The following is an 18,490-nucleotide window of genomic DNA, read 5'->3' on the forward strand; positions in this document are numbered from 1 at the left end:
CTCAGTGTAATTTCTTTACCTGTAAATATCCCATACAGCTAAAAGAACTCTCCTAATACTTTTTCTGTGCAAACTCCAGATGGAACAAAAATCAAATTCAAATTTTAATAGAAGCATCAAATATACATTCCAGTTGAGCACGCAGATCCACTTACACAGTTGCCTCTATAGAGTAGAAATAGTATCTGACTGAGTAGAAATTGTCTCTGGCAATATTTCTATGCTCCATTGATCGGGACAAGGAAATAGTATCTATCTGTTTAGTGCTACATGCTATTAAGATACCCTTCAAACCATAGGGCATTTGGTGTTTGCCTTCTAAGGGACACACCGGAAATGCAATCCAAACAAGCTAAAATGAGAACTGAAAAGACATGAATTAAGCTTCATTACACAGAATGATGTGGATGCTGTTAGAATTACAGCATCTTTAATTCTGTCTGCCTTTGTTCTCCTTAGAAAGGAAGTAAATTAAATCAAGATCATTTAAATTTTGAACTCTTAATGAGAATACTGATACAAAAGTGCAGGGTAATCCACATTAGAAGACTCATTTACATTCATTTTCTTGAGAGTGCCTGCAGAGAGGGTACATGGATTCACATGTATTCTAAAGGTTGACACCTGTCATTGCTTTGCTCTCACTATTGATCAGATGTTTTTTGACAGACGTAAATGTGCATTCATTCCATAGACTACTGTCATTATTGGAGCCATTGTCAGTTGGCATTTTAGGAAATGAACATGTGTGATCGAAGGATGGAGACCTGGCATGGATATATGTGATGGTTGCTTTGTGAGCAGTGTCAGTATCTTTTCCTTCCCCAGAAGAGACAAAAATGAGGGGCTGCTTTATATTCAACATCAGCTCATTCTTGACTAATCACACAGGCAAAGAAACTAAGCCACAAAACACTTAAGAGATTTCCCCATGGAAAAAGCATTTCTTGGGGGTGAAAACAATTTCACAACCAGAGAGGGAAGCAAAGGTTTAAGAGGACTGAAGTTTCAGCATCCAGCATGGCAGTAAGTGTCTGAGCCACTGGGCTGTCCTTTGAACTGCAAGCATAACTGTCACAATGCCACCCAGTATTCTGTCACCTCTACCTGGGGCAGCACCACCTGTGAGTCTCAGATGCCTCACCAAAGTGAAGGACTCAGACAAGAAGAGGTAATACACACCTCACACCTCTTGTGGTTTGGTTTTGTTTTTAAGTAACAGCAAATGAGACTTCCATTAAGGCAATCGTGTCAGGGGGGGTCATGAGATAAGGAGCTCAGCCTAGAAGTAGGTTTTGTGAAGGGTGACTGTAAGCTAACTTTGTGATTAAGCATATTCTTGGTTAGCTGACCCTAGACATGCCCCATGCAAGTGAGGGCAAGCTGGGAAACATGCCAAAGAACATGTTTAGCAAAAAAACATCTCAGTGCTTGGCTTGAATATTCTTTGAAGTGTGTGCTTGTCTCTGAGTTTAACATAGGTCAATTGTCCCTATGTCTGTCACTTGCAGTGGTTTTTATACCATCTCCTTGGATTATGAAAGTATTTCTATTGTAGACCGTGGGGCTGCCAGTGTAGTAGTTGCCAATCTTGATTCTTTTAAAAGGAATCTCTGAAAATTTCTATAACTGTTGTTTACGATGAAGTGTAGAAAATTAGCTGAAACTTGTTACCTCCAATGTTGAGTAAACATTCAGATCAGGCACTTAAAGTCTCTCTCTCTCTCTCTCTTTTTAATAATGAAATATGCTACAGTTCAGTGTAAACTTCACCTATAGATTACCTTGGAAATGTCAGTTATCAAGACTAAGTGATGGGCTCTGAATCCATGCCAGCATACATCCACAGCTTTCAATAGGGCTGTCATACCTGAAGAGCTACAGGGAGTATTCATTTAGACATGTCATTTAGACTCAGTAAGACAGTGTCTAAAAACTGCTGAGGTTGGGGAGCTCCATCTCCTTATTAAACATGGCCGGTACTTAAGGCAGGTCAGGACAAATTCACCTCTTTTTGGGAATTCTGCATTTTTATTTTTATTTTTTTGCCAAAAGACACGGCAGTGCAAAGCTGTCATTCTTTGAAACATAGGAAGGTGGTGCTAAACTACAAATGATAGCAAAAGCCAAGGGAGGGTACATTCTCTAGGGATAAAGAGAGTCACTGATGTTGATTATGATGCCTTGAAATCTGGAGAGATTGTAGAGGGAATGTTGTAGTGGGCCAAAAGAAAAGGGAATGGGCTTAGAAATGGGAAATAAATATTATTTATCTTCTTCTAATAAGGTACTCAGTTCAGTATTAGGAGACATCAATCCTTTCCTCCACATCCGTTATTTTTCTTTCAAGAACTGTATCAACCTCATAATTCAGATCTGCTCTCAACTTTGTGGCTTTTTTTCCTTGACCTTTAAGACTATTATAAAATCCCTTTAAGAAGATTAACGTGCATGGACATGAAATCACGTAAAACTTTGAAGCATGGGCAAAGATGTTCTTTGAAGACATAAGTGTTCCCATTTCCTTCCTCCAGCTTTTAGGCAAACATTAAATGAGAGCCAGGTGTGATGTGGCTGGACCTGCTATTTACATTGAATAGTCACTGATAATTGCTGTCCTTTTGCTTGTGAACTACAGATGGGCAGATTATTACTTTATCGTTTCCACATACTTGTTCATGCTTACACTTTGCTCACTGCCCACACACTTGAGTTTGAGTATAGCTGCCCTGCTGTTTGCTGCAAGATTCCATTCAGTTCAGGTTTACGGACTGCAGGGAGCATCTGTGCAATCCTGGGGACTGAACCAGCTGTAGATTAAGGTATTGAGATGCATGTTCAACTCATGTACCTGCAACTTTCTCTTTGAAAATGCTTCACAATATTTCACAACTATTTGGGCCTGTCATTATATGCTGGAGTGATGTGTGTGCTCCTACTCCTGGTTTGCAATGCTAGCCCTCTTCTCATCAGAAGGTTGCAACCAGCCCAGAGAATGTGTCTTTATGTGCATAAAGAAATCCCTGCTTCCCTAGAGTGATGACTTTAGTTTTGTTATGCATAAAACTCTTTGGATTGTTCTGCATTTTAATCTGAGTTTAAAAGCTTCTGCTTCCACAGTCTTTTCCAGTTCCAAGGAGGATGTCATTAAAACTGGAGATTAAGTGCAGTGCAGGAACATGGGATATCCAGGATAAAACAAGATGGGGCCACTGAACACTTTGGCCCTTCATCATCAGAACTAACACTATCTGCTTTCTGTGACATTTCCTGTAATCATGGATTTTGTGATGTGTGACAAAAGAAAAAAGGTTGATACAATGATTATTTTATTTTACCATGTCAGGATATATATTACTTAATTATTCTATTATTTATCACTTTTATAGCCAGAAGCAATGAGATTTTCTTTCTGGAAAAATGCTCTTGAGTACCTGACTTGAAATGTGTCTAATGAGGATGCTGAAGAGCTTCTGAAAACTGGTCGCTCTGGGTTTCTGAGGAGGCTGCTTTGTCTCAAAGGCCTTGCATACCTGTTCAGGCTTCATGGAGCCTGAATTCATTAACTGCCTCTTGCAGAACTCATTTGGGGCAGGAGATTATTGTAGCAAAGAAAAAGACAAAATTATTCATTTCAGGCCCACAGAATTGATGACTGACAGAATCGGTGTTTCCTGAGTCCCAGCCCTGTGCTCATTACTGATTTTTGGGATGCAGAAAATATCTGTATCATTACTGACAAGTCCTTATTTCTACTGAGTAAGTTATTTCAGCATGAAGTGCAGTTCTCATGTAAGTCTGTATATTGCAGCACTGATTTATAGACAGTTCCAAAAATATGAGTGCTATTTCTCGTCTTTAAAATCCCAGTGAGAGCTGCAAGGAGTCACACAGTGCTTGGCTGCACAAAGCGTGACCTGAGGAACCTGGGTGTTGCACAGAGATCTGAAGGAGCAGCCCGCAGCTGGCCTCCAGCAAACTAATGCTTATTCCCAGGAAAGAAATGAATGACCCTTGAGTTAGAGGCAGGAAAGCTTCAGCAGAGCTCCAAATCTGAATAAAACATGGATTTTTAGAAGCCATCTGATGTCTGCCATTCTGAAGGTGGTGACCACCGTGGGTATTATGCCAGTGGCTATAGTAGCAAAACCATTTATAACTCATCACGGTGATCTCAGCATGGATATATGTGCTGGCTTCTCCTGAAATCTACCCACAGTGCAGTAATGAATCCATAAGACTGAGCATATAGTGGAGGTATTTAATGCTCGCACAGGAAGATTGCTCACTGGTTATAGCACTGCCTGACAGCATTCAAAGATGTACTCTGCAGAGTACATATTCATTTTATTGACACCTTGATGGGTTTATTTTTAAGAGTATTAGCTTTTCCTTGGAATCTGGGAGCTCAGTAAACACAAGGCCATTCCTTCATGAAAATTCACAATGTCACATTACTCATACGGGTGGCAAGGCATGATGGATAGCCTGTAGGTGAACTGGGCTGACTCTCTGTGACCTGGTTTAGAATTAGTGCTTTCCAGATGGAAAAAAAACACCACAAGGCACAGATTCAAATACTTCCATGTTGGTATTCCATCCTGAAGGCTGGCAACTAGGGAAACAGGGACAAATAGCTGTGGCTTATTGGTATTTATGCTCAAGGTAGTTGATAGAGGGCTACTTTCTGGTTCAAGTCCTGAGTTGTTTCAAGTAGTTTGCCATTTTTATCATTTTCTGTGTCACATACCTGAATACAGTTAACTTTGTGGATGCACAACTTGCTCAGCATCAGGCCAAAGAGTAACTAGTGCCATTCTGACAATCTGCGCTCCTTCACTGGGGTATGGGTTGGTATTACGAGATGTAGGATAACAGACAGCCTCAGACAAGCATACAAAACAGCAGCTCACTTCCAGCTCCAACATGCCTGTCGAAACACTGATGAAGTAAATCAGATCTCAAGGAATATAGCCTCATATTGAGTATGTGTATAAAACAGCCATAATAAGACATTGCTGTGACATTATGTTTTTTTATTATCATGTTTTTAGAGGAAAAATGAACTAGGATTGAAATTGCAAAACAATCCTGTTCCTATATAAAGTTAAACTGCACTTGGATAAATGAAAGTTAATAGAGTTAATTATGGTGAGTAATACAAGAAGGCAATTCATGCTAGAGAACCTAATTACGATTCAGATAAAGAGGAATTGTAATTAAATGGAGGCTGGATGAACATGATAACTCTGCAAAGGTTTTCCTGTGCAGTACCAGGAGGTTTTAAGATGTGGTGGCAGAGGCGTATGTGCTTTGGAGCAGGAGGAAACATCTAACTGGCCAGGTGTTACTGAACTACAGCCAGGAAAGGAGAGATGGTGATCTGCATTGCCACATGTATGGCTGGACTGCAGCAACACCACCTTCAGAAGTGTGTAGCAGCGAGGGCTCCGGGGTGTTCGGGTTTTAAGTCCTGTTAAATTTCAGCCAGATATTTGTGTGTGTGGCTGGAAGGTAAGTTTGGGTTACATCTTGAGCTAACAGAAGTGAAAACAAGCCCTCACATTCAGAAGAGTAGGGTTGCTCTGCAAGGCACATTAGTACATTATTTCCAGCACTGATGTGCAACATTTTTCCATCCCAACTAAAATTCTGGTTTCCTTTGCATGAACTTCTTTTTACCGAAGTGTGATTAAACAGTGGGCAGGTAGTCATTTTTTTCCTTAAAGCTTTAACAAAATTAATTTCCCAAAGGTGTATTTCTTTTGGTCACAATCCTGCATGTACACAAATGTGGAACCTAGACTCAGAGGCCATGCAGAATATAGCGTAAATTTACTCTTACTGTGAAGGATGTTGGTTACCTACATAATATACACAAAGATGAGGGATGAAATGTGAAGACCAAGTCATACACCTGCCTCAAATAAAGTTTGCATAGTATGACATATAATTTCTGGGGAAAAAAAAAACCACTTTATAACTTGCAAGTGACATTCCCATTTCCTAAAGCAGAACAAGGTTTTGAGCATATCTGTTTTTACCAACTCTCCAACAATGAAAACTTAATATATTTAATTTCCATGAAAATGTCATTGTTTTGGCTCTGGCTTCCTGGCAGTGATTTTTTTTCCCCACAATAACATGACAGTTTCACATCAGAAAATAACTGGCATCCGCTATAATTTTGTGTTTCCCTAGAGGGGAAGAGGAAGGAGCTTTAAAAAGGAAGCACTGCAATATTTATTACTTGTGTAGATGCAACCCATCATGTCTGGAACAAAAAGTAAAACTGAACCTCCCAGTCAATGCTCTCCATTTAGCCAAGTCAAGAAATTACTAGTTCCTAGAAGGCTTCTGTTGTAATAAGAACCTAACTTATTTTTGCAGCTAAAGTAAATTATAAATTTTTAATTTCCTTAATACCCTTGAAATCTCACAGAGCTTAAATAAACTCTCGGTGGTGACAGGTAGCTAGCTGGAAGAAAAATACCTTAAGTTATAAAGTTCCTTTTCCTTCGATGAAGAGATTTTACTGGGAAAAAGGTTCTCAACAGCATTTCTCCATTGAGACTGGAAACTTTTTTATCTACATGCTTGTCCTTTGTCTGAGTTAACAATGCTAATCTATCTACAGACTACGTAAAGATTGATTTCTTCTGCTATTTCTTTTATATTGCCTTAATTTTCTCAGCCCTTTCAGAAAGCAGAAGTGATTTTCTTTAGATGTGCCTTGCCAATGCAGAAATATAAGTGTATACGCACTTCTGCACCATTACCTGCACCATTAACATGTGATGGTGGCAGAGCAAAGAATGTTTCACAAACTCAGGTAGCACCACCTGCTACGCAGTTCGTTCTGGGACAGAACCAACTTCACTGATTACAAATACGCAGATGCCAGAAGCTGATTACAGATAAGAAGGTCTTCCTCTCTTTTCTGTTCTAAAGAGATGATTCTGAGGATGGCAGTGAGGAGGAAATACGTCAGGTATAGGGTCACAAGTACTATTAGAGGTCTGTGAATAACTATCAGACTTAACCACAGTAGGGTGTGTAATGCAACCGTACCTTCAGCTGCGTGTTACTGAAGTTACCCTGAGAGGGCTGCCTTTGAAGCAAAACACTGGCCTGCTTCTCTAGCGTTCTGCTATTTACAAAGCAGAATAATAAACAAAGATGATTTATATATTCCTCCACTTTCTGTCCTGTGAGAGACCTTTTGCTAGTTACTACGTATATGGAGGGTGCCAGCGTGGCTGTGCATCCTGCAGCTTTGAGTTAATGCGCTCAGCCACCTGCTTTCCTGCAACTCCACGGGAGAAAGATGAGTTGTGGAAAATAACAACAGCAGTTCCATGTAAATACAGTAGAAGAAGCATTTTCTTAGCGGTATTGGGGCCATCCTAAACAAAAATTGGCTTGAAAGTAATGACCTGACTTGATTCCCTGTATTCTCCAGTTTCTTGAAATGCAGTGCATGAAATAGAGGTTTGCACACTGCATTTAAATGAAGGTCAATAGTGAACATCTCTACCTCCACCTGTATCTTTTAAACAATACTTGTGTCTCATCTTTTTGCCATCCTTTTTTTATGGTCTGTCTCCATTTTTTCTTTCATATGTGTTTGGAATGGTTGCCAAAGTGCCAGACAGCATTATTTTGACTTTGCAAAGACTTCTGAAATCGCTAACTGCAGCATTTATTCCCAGCCAGGAATTCCCAAGTTTGATGGGAGTCTGATGAAGGAGGAAGGCAGTAAAGCATTACTGAATGTCTACATACATTTGTGGTATTGCATAAGGAAACACTGTATGTAGTTTAGAACACTCCAAACCTACCATTAGAAGAACTAGTTATAAATTCTGATAACTGAACATCAGCGTATGTACTGGCAAATAGCTAGTGAACTGAAAAGCTCCTGACATATTATAAAAATGCATTAGTTGGTGTTTAAAAGTGGTTAATTGTAGGAAGTTAAGGCTTGGATGTTTTTGGATGGCTTTTGGATGGTGCTGCTTGACAGACACAGCTGGGTCTGATCATTTATCTATGAAAACAGGCTGAGGGAACTGGGCTTGTTCAGCCTGGAGAAGGCTGCAGGGTGATATCATTGCAGCCTTCCAGTACCTAAAGGGAGCCTACAAACAGGACAGGAGTCAACTCTTTACAAGGGTAGATAATGGCAGAACAAGGGGAAATGGTTTTAAGCTGAAGGAGGGGAGATTTCGGTTGGATATCAGCAGGATGTTCTTTACAGAGGAAGAGGTGAGGTGCTGGAACAGGCTGCCCAGAGAGATTGTGAATGTTCTGTCCCTGGAGGTGTTCAAGGCCAGACCCTGGGCAGCCTGGTCTAGTATGAGATTTGGAGGTTGGGGTAGGCGAGTTAGAGCTTGATGATCCTTGAGGTCCCTTCCAACCAAAGCCACTCTATGATTCTATGATTAATACAGAAGATTACGCTTGGTAACTGCCATGTGGCACTAATGAAGAAACACAAGAGATAAATTTAGTCATGATCTGTGTTCTTCATTTTGGGGTAAAACTATGTGAATCAAGATTCTCGAAAGACGTAGATTAGTGATGTTACTGGAAAAACTGTTGACAGTGCTGAGCAGCTACATCACTCCCATTATTACATAGTGGAGCAGAGTGGCAGACTTGAAAGGAGCAGATAGTAAAGATGCTGTTTATTTAGAAGATAGCAATACTCAAGTCTTTATGTTCAGTCATTTGCTGAGGAAGTGGGTCTTCACAATTCATATTCTTAGATGCATTTGAGATACATCTCCTTTGCATCACTATCACACATTCTTATTTTAACTAGTTACCTATAAAGGCATCCAGAATGAAAACTGTCTACACTTAAAATATCACTTTCTTTATTGTAGAGCTGGTAGGAAATCCAAGCAGAGGAAGACAAATTCCCCACCTAACCCTCAGTTATTAGGTGTACAAATATTGCCCAGCATTAAACAGTTTATTAAGAGACATTTTCTTATGTCATAAGTATTTACCTAAGAAATGGCTGAACTGATTTTCATTGGTTTCTCCTCAAATGATGGATCTGTTGTTATGAAAGACTTTAATGGAGGCCCTGAGGGTTTACTTCCTGTAACAAAACCCCAAAGCTGCATAGATATAAAGCCCCAAAGATATAATCAAGAATACTACACAATTCACATGTAAACTGGCTACACCAGTATCATTAAATACTCAGTAAGATGAGACAGCAACTTTGATCACTGGCTATCTCTTGTCTTCTATGACAATGGTTCTTCTAGGATAGGAATCAACATCCACAAATATGTAGCGGACATCAAATCTTCCTGTTTCAGGATTCTGTAATAAGGAAAACAATTTCATATTTTTTTTTTCTCTTCGGTAGTTTCAATCTAGGATTAGCCTTGTCAGCTGTATCCAGCAATTGTACATACCTCTTTGACTTCCACATGGACTGTTCCCTGCTTTCCTGGTTCAGAGCCCTCAATATAGAACTTCAATCGCATATGTTTCAGTCCATCCTTTACGTATTCAATGTGACTAAAAATAGCAAAACAAATAAAAAACCAAAACAACCACAACCTATCACAGCAATGATAGGTAATTAAACTTTACATTTCAGCTTCCTATTTAGAGGAGCTGCATCATTACTTTGTGAGAAAGTGAATTCCAAAGCAGCCCTTATGCTATCATGGGCTCCTTCTTGACTTGTCTTCCCAAGCTTTACTGTGGGCAATAAAGAGTAGCAGTAAGTCAGATGAGAAAACTACTTAGCAGATGATGGTTAACAAATGAGGTTCTTAAATGTTTTCACTGCACCTCAAAACTGAACATCAATGAAACAGCTTTGATTGTTGAATTCCTTTTTATTTGTTCTAAAGAACTCCCAGATTCAGAGTCTGACATCTAGGAAACAAACACTCAGATCACCAACGACTATCAGGGTGGGTTTATTTCAGCCTATTCTGAGGAACAAGAATGGGTATTTTATATTCTGTGTGCGCTGTGTTTAGGGCTGTGTGCCTCACAAGACACACAGCGAAAAAACTTGAAGTGAAAACAAGGAGCAAGTCACACAGTTCAGTTCAGTACCCTAGCTGTAGCTTTCTATGTGATTCAAAATGTCCTTTCTGTGCAAAAGCCATAATCTGTACGGAGCAAACACCAAACGGCACCTGACAAACTGTCGTCTTCCTCTTCGCGTTGCCTCTCCATAACCTTTAATGGGTTCACCAAAAACACCAATAACCTACAAGAGATAAGAGGTCTGAGTTGTCAGAAGCTGTTACATTCAAATGGCTATTCTAGCATCAGCTCATGTCCCTTCTATGAATAGATCTTCTTGCAACAAAATGCTCCTTGTGAGCCTGATGAATACAAGGGTTTATGAAAGAAAACAGCGCATGGATAAATTACTCCATTTCAAGCATTTCTTTACAATTGTTTATAAAATGCCTACAATAAATCCCAGCAATACGTTCCACTTGTATCATCCTTTGACATTAAGAAATTTTATTCTCAACTGTGTATTTTATTCCTGTCTGGCGTTTTGTGTGAGAAGGGGAAAAATGCATGAAATATTTGCTCATGTTTCTTCCAAGAGCATATTTTACTGTTTTAATCTTAAGATGCAAATTAACTCCCCTTCATCTTATTTGAAAGCCACTACTGCTTAGAAAATGCAAGCTTTTTTCTTTTTTCCCCAGATCTACAAAGCCAGACCAAATTATCCTAGCCTTAAACATAATGTTGATTAGAAAGGAAGGGTAGTTTTATAAGCACTGGAGAGAAGCTTTAATTCTGCAAATTTGTTCTACTTGTCTTTTTTATGTCTTTTTTATTCTTCCTAGTAACAACTCATCACTTCAATTCTAGGTTAATCCCAGTAGCATATGTGGTGACTTTTTTGGAGAGCTGTTCTATCTTGTTTGAGGCATATTTTGGAATCTAGTTTTGTTGTTTTTATATATCTGATATATAAGATATTTATATATCTTATGTAATCGATCAGATGCCTATTCCCTTTCTCCTTTCATCTTAACCACAGCAATGTTAATCTGGTTTCAAATGAAGAGATTAAATTTGTGGTTATTAATGCAGTGCTGCATACAACAACAGAATCCTACTGAAGTGTCAAAGTAGAATAACCACGTTGAGGGGAAAAGTCATCAATCCAAACCTATAAATTGTAAGTGGAACCAGGTGCCACCCTGATCAGCAGGTCCACAGATACGTCTGTAAGCACATGCTCTAATGTGACAGACTGCAATTGCATCTGTTGTGCTGCTGTGCACTCCCTTGTCTTTTGGCAGGTATAATTCATTCAGGCTCAGCGCCTGTATTAACTTCGCCTAGTATAGGTCTGCATTTGGAACTGACCCAACTCTGGCAGATCTTGTTGGCATTTACTAAGCACCAGATGTTCCTGGAGGTTTGCTTGTGAGATTCCTGGTGCAAACTTGTGATTTGGAGAGAGGCAGTGAGTTCTAAAACCCACCTCAGGATGAGATCTGCATTTCTCTAAGGCGTCTCCATAGATCTTGCTTGGACTGGAAGAAGAGAATAGCTCTTTAAAAATCACATAGAACAAACCACCTGTAACAGACAAAAATAAATGGAGTTACGAACTAATCTAACTAGATTAAGTTCATGGAAAGTGTCTTCTGAAAAGGAATAAAATTTTTAAAATAACCTGTGACACCAATTCCAACAAGCACCACAATCAAGTAGGTAAAGTCTCTTCCAGCTTCTTTCACTGAAATAGACACAAAACAAAGTGGGAGTTAGCAGGATGGAAAGTAGAAGTGTGAATACCTTTATTGCGTAAAGAACCCTCTGTCAGTCTACAGTTCAAATATCATGTTGGCAGAAATAAGAATTCCAACCATAGCTTCCATCGTGCCTCAGCACTAAAAGGTCATGGAATGCCCCTATTCTCCAGAGCATATTTAAATCTTTAGATTAAACATTATTATTTTCCTGAACAATAAAAAAGAAAGAATTACACCAAAGTATGTATTTCATTTACTGAGATCATCACCTGCAACTTATGATGTAATTTGATCTAATGTGCAAGAGTTAGCATACAGTGGGAAAAAACGTCACAAGATGTCAGTGTTCTTTAAAAACCGAGGAAGAGAGTGCTGATGTGACCAAGTGTGCCTTTTAGCAAAGTGAAAATTACCGAGGAAACACTGGAAAACAGTTTTTTTTCTTGCAATGTTCCTATTCTAATTTAGAATTTCAGAGGTGACATAAGAACAGCTTCCTACTGAAATGAATGCAAAGAACCAGAACGACAGCTGCCTACAAAGGCATTAGGTTCAGACAGAGGATGCTGCCAATTTACTGGAAGTAAACTTGGTTTAACAGGACAAAACGGGCTGTGTGTGATGGGTTTCCTTGTTATAAAGGGAACTGAGAGGTTACTAAAGACGTGTAGATGTGGCCAAAACAGTGAAATCAGCCGTTTGGAAGAAACCACAACATTTCTGTTCTGCTTGTGCAGTGCATACACTGAAAAGTATTTAAGTGTAAAAGAAAGATCTGCTGGTGTTCTTGAAGTTGTGGTTTATCCAATTTCCAAGCGTTAGGTGCATACTGGGGCTCTAAAACTTAAGCTGCCGTAGGGTTGCCCTTCGTGTCAGGCTCTTGAAACACACTGGTGCGACACTCCACCATCGATCCCCAGACCTTACCTCTCTCAACAGCAGACACAAGCGTTTCTTCTTTCTCATCTCTCCGCACCGACACGTGCTTGCCGTCCCCGCCGTGTTTCCCTGCGCTCAGCCCCCCCGCCCTGGTGCAGATGGCAGCACCCAACCGGAGCCCAGCGGGGCTCCCAGTCCGCTCCCCGCCCCGGAGCTGCGGCCGCCACCTGATGCACGGCCCCGCCAGCAACCACCGCCCCAGCGGGGCCCGCAGCCTCCCACAGTCCCGGACCAGGGATGCAGGGAGCATGCTGAGCGGGGATGAGCCTGGGCTGTTGCTTTCGTACCCCTGCTCCCCGTTGGAGGACACACAAAGGAAGGGAGGGGAGCGCTCCCAGCTCTCAGGAACTCCCACTACCCCTCGCCCGCCGACAGCTGTACAACGCCATTATTGTTGCGGAAATCTCTCGGGGTGGGAGCGGAGAGAGCCTTCGCGGCCCCTGGGAGCTGTAGTTCAACCCACCCTCCCTCCTATACCCGCTACAGGACAGGGCTGCCAGGAAGGAACTACAGCGCCCGCCATGCCCAGCGCCCTGCCCGCCCCGAGGCGGAGCCTGCCAAAACGCAGCCGTGCTCTGCAGCCTGTTGGCTGGGTGCTGCTTGTGTGCCCGGCCTCCTGAGCTCTCTTTTCCGTGTTAGCGCCTGCGAGACAGGTACTAGAATGTCTTGCGTGTGTGGGCACTAATTTGGGAGCGATGAATTTGGTATTTCAGCCAGTAAACAGAATCACAGGATGGCGTGGGTTGGAAGGGCTCTCAAATCCCACCCATCCCCACCCCGTGCCATGGGCAGGGCTGCCCCCCAGCAGTTCAGCTGCCCAGGGCCCCATCCAACCTGGCTCTGAGCACCTCCAGGGATGGGGCACCACAGCTTCTATGGGCAGCCCGTGGCAGGGGTTCAACGCCTCTGAGTTTCTTCCTGACATCTAAGTCACTGCTCACGTAGTGAAAAGCCATTCCCCCTAATCCTGTTACTATTAACCCTTGTGAAAAGTCAGTACCCTTCCTGTCTTTAAGCTCCTCTCAAGTACTGGAAGGCCACAATGAGGTCTCCCCAGAGCCTTCTGTTCTCCAAGCTAAACAAGCCAAACTCTTTCAGCCCTTCTTCACAGGAGAGATGCCCCAGCACTCAGATCACAGCCCTCCTCTGGACCTGCTGTAATAGTACCTTCCCTGTGCTTGGGGCACCACACCCAGAGACACAGAACTCCAGATGGGGGCTCATGAGGGCAGAGCAGAGGGGGACAGTCCCCTCCCTCCCCCTGCTGCCACCCCTCTGTTGATGCAGCCCAGGATACAGTTGGCCTTCTGGGCTACAAGTGCACGCTGCTGGCTCATATACAGCTTCTCATCCACCAGGTCCCTCTCCACAGACTGCCAACTCTGTACGAGGTGTAGCCGCTAATGGCTCCGCCCTACCCCGCCTCGGGGTGCGGCTCTCCCCACCCCGCACCATGCCAACCGGCTGCCATGGCGGCACCCCGCGGCAGTACTCCGCCGCGGTCCGGCCGCAAAGCGGCTCCTGCTCCGGCCGGGCTTGGGCCGCAGTGTTCCTTTAACCCGGCTGCTGCTTCTCCGTCCGGCCGGGCTGCCGGGCTCAGGTAATGGCTTCCCTACTCTGTCTGAGGAGAGGCCACCGAGAGTTGTTTGCTCCCCCAGAGCTGCCCCTGGCACTTCTTGAAGCGTCCGCAGCGGCCTGGGTCGTTGTCCTTGCCGTTGTTCCCGTTGGAAATGCTGTCTGCAAGGTGCCTAAGGGACCTTGTGGCAAATGTGCGTGTTGGAACTTGTGAAATAGATGGGAGGCTTTCTCTGCGGAGTTTGTGCTGAGTGTATCCCGTCTGGTACAGGTTCAGAAGCAGGGTTGAGAAGACACATTTCTACCAACGCTGTTGTGTAGTCTGGAGCTTAAGAGCTGGTTAATTCCTCCCCTTTTTAACCTGTAAACAGAAGGGATAATGCCCACCTTTCAAGAAGCCTTTGGAGTAGTTAGCTGAGGAGCAAAGCAGGAGTTAGAGTATTGCTAGTGTTGGTGTGCTATCATTGGTGTTTATCTACAGGTATAGTGCTACATTTGGAGAGGTAGATGGGTGCTGTCACTACTCTCAGCTTCCTATATGTTTTCTGAAGTAGGTTTGTTCCCTGGCCAGCTGCAAAGCAATAAAGGGCAGTGTTCACGTTGCAAGTACTACAGGGTATACAAGTGAAAAATACTGATACAAAACTGAGTTCTACAAATTGAAAGCTAATGGAACAGCAGTTGAGGTTGTTGTGCCTCTAGGGTAGAGTGACCCTATTGGTAGAGAGGGAATTCAGCTGCTGTTGAACGGAATTTGGCTTTAAATCCTTTTAATGGCTCTCGAATAGTGCAGTTTGTTACAAACTGATTCAGATTGGTACTTAATCTCATTCTCTAAATGTACTTGATAATAATAACGTGCATCCGTGAAACATTTACTTGACCTTCAGGGTGTATTTGACATCTGGTTACTTTTTTGTTGCTATTGATGTTGCCAATTTATTAAAGTTTGACATCCAAACTGAAATATGTATGTTTTTGTGTTATATTTCTAACAATTCCATCCAAAAATATGCAGAGATTTGAAGGTATTCTGACTGCAACTTATGAAGGTCATTCTACCAGAAAACTAGGAAAAATGTGTTGCCAGTTTGTTTGTAAGGTTTTGTGTTAGATGTAGGCAAAATTGCTTTTTTTTAATAATTAAAAGAAAGTAATTTGTGTCTAAATTATTTTGTATTACTGAGCAATAAAACCACTGATACCTTCTGTTGAACTGTCGCCTGCAGTGTTACTAGTGTTTTAGCAGGGGGAAACCTGAAATGAGAGCATAGCTCTGTTTCAAATATGGTTCTGTTATACAGTCAAGGGAACTCTTTTTTTGAGCCTTGATAGTTTTTGAGAAAAATCTCAAAGTATTGTTCAATTGGATATCTTTTAATAGCTTAGGAAAGCTGTATGGTTTTGAAACATCTGTAAAATAATGTTGCAAACCAGATGATTGACACAGTGAGTTTGATGTAGTGTACGTGTGTCTGTCTGGAGCCTGATTCTGGTGCCAACGGTGATGCAGCTGTCTAATAGATTTCAACCAAATCCAAATGCATTTGATGGTGTGACACTTTTCATTCCTATCTGACTACTATAAGAGATTAATCAGAGGAGAGAGTTTAAATCTGCCATCTTCCTGATGTCAGGCATTTTAACTTGGTGATAATTGTTCAGATTATCTGATAATAATGAGTTACCATGTGATGCATTCTATCTTGCCACAGCTGAGATGTGTGTGCCCAATATGCATATTTCTTCATTGTATAATGATGTGACTAACAGCTTTTTACTTTATAGGAATATGTCACGGAGGTTTGCTGCTGGATCTAGGAAATATTCAGGAACTGTAAATGCTGAGAGTCTGTGTTGGACACCTGCTGTAAATTCAAAATCTAGTGTGTGCATTGAGAAGTAAGTATATCTTCAGCTTAAGAGAGGAAGTGTGCTTACAGGCTATAAACCATCTTAAAGTTATGAAGTTCATGCACTGGACCTTTCCATGTCAGATGTTCAGTGTTGAAAAGATTTGCTTTCCTGACCTTCTTTGTGATCCTGTGTTGACATTCTGATATTTTCTGGCATGGTTCTACTTCACATTCCTTTCCAGGTTCCCATGAAGTATGTAGGTCTTCCAAATTATATCAAGCTGCATTTTCCCAGTCATACAAAGCCTTCAGTAAGTCCTTTGCAAATCAGGGGGTGTGATGATCCTTAAAAATAAAACAATATTACTGTTTTACCTAAAGAAAAGTCAGCTTTGAAGTAAAACTTTATGAGGGGAGTCAAAGTGGTTAAGTGGACTGAGAGGAAGGAAAGTAGCTGCTGCAGTTGTGCTCCAAAGTAAATGTTTCTCTCCTTACTCGAAACTAAAAGAGCACTTTTAAAAACACTCATTATTTTGTCTCTGAAAATCTTTCATGTTTCTACAAAAACACCTAAGAATATATTTCATAAAGGATTACTTCCTTTGTTTCATATATTTTGCAGCCTTCTGTGTTAGTCTTTTTTCTGTTTTTCATTTCATAACCAGTTCAATCCCTTGAAACCTTGTGTTATTAGTCTGATATGAAAGGTGAGGGGAAAAAAGCTTCCTTCAAAGGAAAAGTAATGTGGGTGTAGAAACTACCGTTGAGAATTCTAGATCAAACATATTATTTTAAACAATTTGTAGCTTTTCAAGAGATTATTTCTAAGTTTTCTCTGGAATAAATGCATTAGCTGTTTTGAATTGACATGGTTTGAATCCTTTCACTAAAATAACCATGCAAGTTTTGGCATGCTTGCTTCTCTTTTAGTACAAATAATTTTTGCACTGCGGAGTACAGGCATTATTATATTTATATGCTTGAAATCTACATATATATGGAATAACATCTTATAAATCAGCAGGTGTTTTGAGTGATACAGCTGGAAAAAAAAGACATGGCCCTCAGCCTTGTGTTGTCTTTGGTGATTTTGATATTATCATACTACCGTGCTCTAAAAAGTAAGAGTATAAAATACTTTAGAAACATTATTTAATAAACTCTGTGCTGTTGGCTGATACGTTTGTAAGGGGTCAGGGTTTCTGTCTGTTAAAATGACAATTCGTTGTGTCTTATCTCCAGGCTGTGTTACACTTGTACTTAGGCTGCAAAAATTAGGTTGTTATGAACTGTTGTAGGCAAATATGATAGATAAAAGAGATAAATTAGAACCCAAACTCTGCAAATTAATTCTTGAGTTGAGGTTTGGTCTTGGGACTCAAGCTGGAGTTTTGAACCCTTTTTACTCCAGTTTAGTGTTAAAGTACTTTGCTATTTCCATTTCTGGAACTTGCAGACAAATCTAACAGTGTTTGTTTCTTCTGTTTTCCAGCATGCCATCAGAAATGCTGATTAAGGTATTTTCCTATTTGGATGCTATCTCCCTGCTGCAAGTTGCTTGTGTGAATAAGCGCTTCTATCAGCTGGCCAGTGATAAGTAAGGAAAGTCTGTTAATCTTACTTGTACATCAGTTGAGTTTACCCGAGTTATGAGTCTTTCTAATCTATTTTCACTGGTGCCAGAGCACTGATGAATGGTACCTACTGCCAATTCCTCTGATGAAAGTGTATTGCATAGCTCAGAGTACAACGTGTTGCATGCAATTTTAGCTGTGCATGCCCTCTTAACTTTAGTGGGAATTATCAGGCAAAACCTAAATACAGTGCTTTGAAATGTTATTGCTAAGTGTTTATTTTTTTTTTTCTGTAAAATTTGCATTTATTTCTGTTTGCATTCATGAGCACCTGCACTGGGTCATTAGCTCAGGCAGTCTTTAGTGGTGTGCAGACAGTAGCTTTACGGAATTAACTTTTTATAACTGTAGAAGTCCGACTTCTTTAGCTATTTTGTTTGTTTTCAGAGGATTTGATTTAGTGATTGACTGGTGGCTTTTGTCTGTTCCTTTGGCTCTTCACTTCATGTCTCCATTCCTTGGTACTGATGTTTTCAATATAACTGTTGAAGGCAGGGAAATGTTCCTGACCCCTCTTTCTGCCCCAAGCCCAGCATAGAAGGGAAGGAAAACCACTGCATCACATGATGTTTTATTACTGGTAGAAGGTAATCGTATAACAGGAACTAAGAAGATAGAGCACCAGGAGATCTTTTAGCTTTTGCTCAGACTATTTTGCCACTGTGGTCAAATGATGAATGACAGTTCATGTCAGATTCTGGCACTTGAGTTA

General features: G+C 41.1%; 2 protein-coding genes across 6 annotated transcripts in view; one reads left to right on the forward strand and one right to left on the reverse strand.

Annotated features, from left to right (window-relative positions):
- Positions 1-1,151: 1,151 nt before the first annotated feature.
- The window catches only part of FBXO15 (F-box protein 15), a 32,171-nt gene continuing 14,832 nt past the window's right edge, over positions 1,152-18,490 (forward strand). The window contains exons 1-3 of one of the 5 annotated variants that reach the window (XM_015855170.2): positions 1,152-1,171; positions 16,077-16,190; positions 17,637-17,741. In XM_015855170.2, the coding sequence (XP_015710656.1) occupies positions 16,081-16,190; positions 17,637-17,741 (215 nt within the window). In that variant the 5' untranslated portion in view covers positions 1,152-1,171; positions 16,077-16,080. Of the gene's footprint in view, positions 1,172-13,240; positions 13,367-14,061; positions 14,314-14,386; positions 14,483-16,076; positions 16,191-17,636; positions 17,742-18,490 lie in introns of those variants that run through there. The other 4 variants (XM_015855172.2, XM_015855173.2, XM_015855169.2 and 1 more) reach the window with 4 other exon arrangements.
- On the reverse strand, positions 8,676-13,120 carry TIMM21 (translocase of inner mitochondrial membrane 21). The gene is made up of 6 exons (XM_015855174.2): positions 12,702-13,120; positions 11,696-11,758; positions 11,501-11,598; positions 10,179-10,252; positions 9,438-9,543; positions 8,676-9,342 (listed from the first exon to the last, which is right to left on the reverse strand). Exons 1-6 carry the CDS (start codon positions 12,961-12,963, stop codon positions 9,250-9,252), a joined length of 696 nt encoding a protein of 231 aa, XP_015710660.1. The 5' UTR covers positions 12,964-13,120; the 3' UTR covers positions 8,676-9,249.

This window comes from Coturnix japonica, chromosome 2 (genome assembly GCF_001577835.2).
Source record: "Coturnix japonica isolate 7356 chromosome 2, Coturnix japonica 2.1, whole genome shotgun sequence".
NCBI classification, from domain to species: Eukaryota; Metazoa; Chordata; class Aves; order Galliformes; family Phasianidae; genus Coturnix; species Coturnix japonica.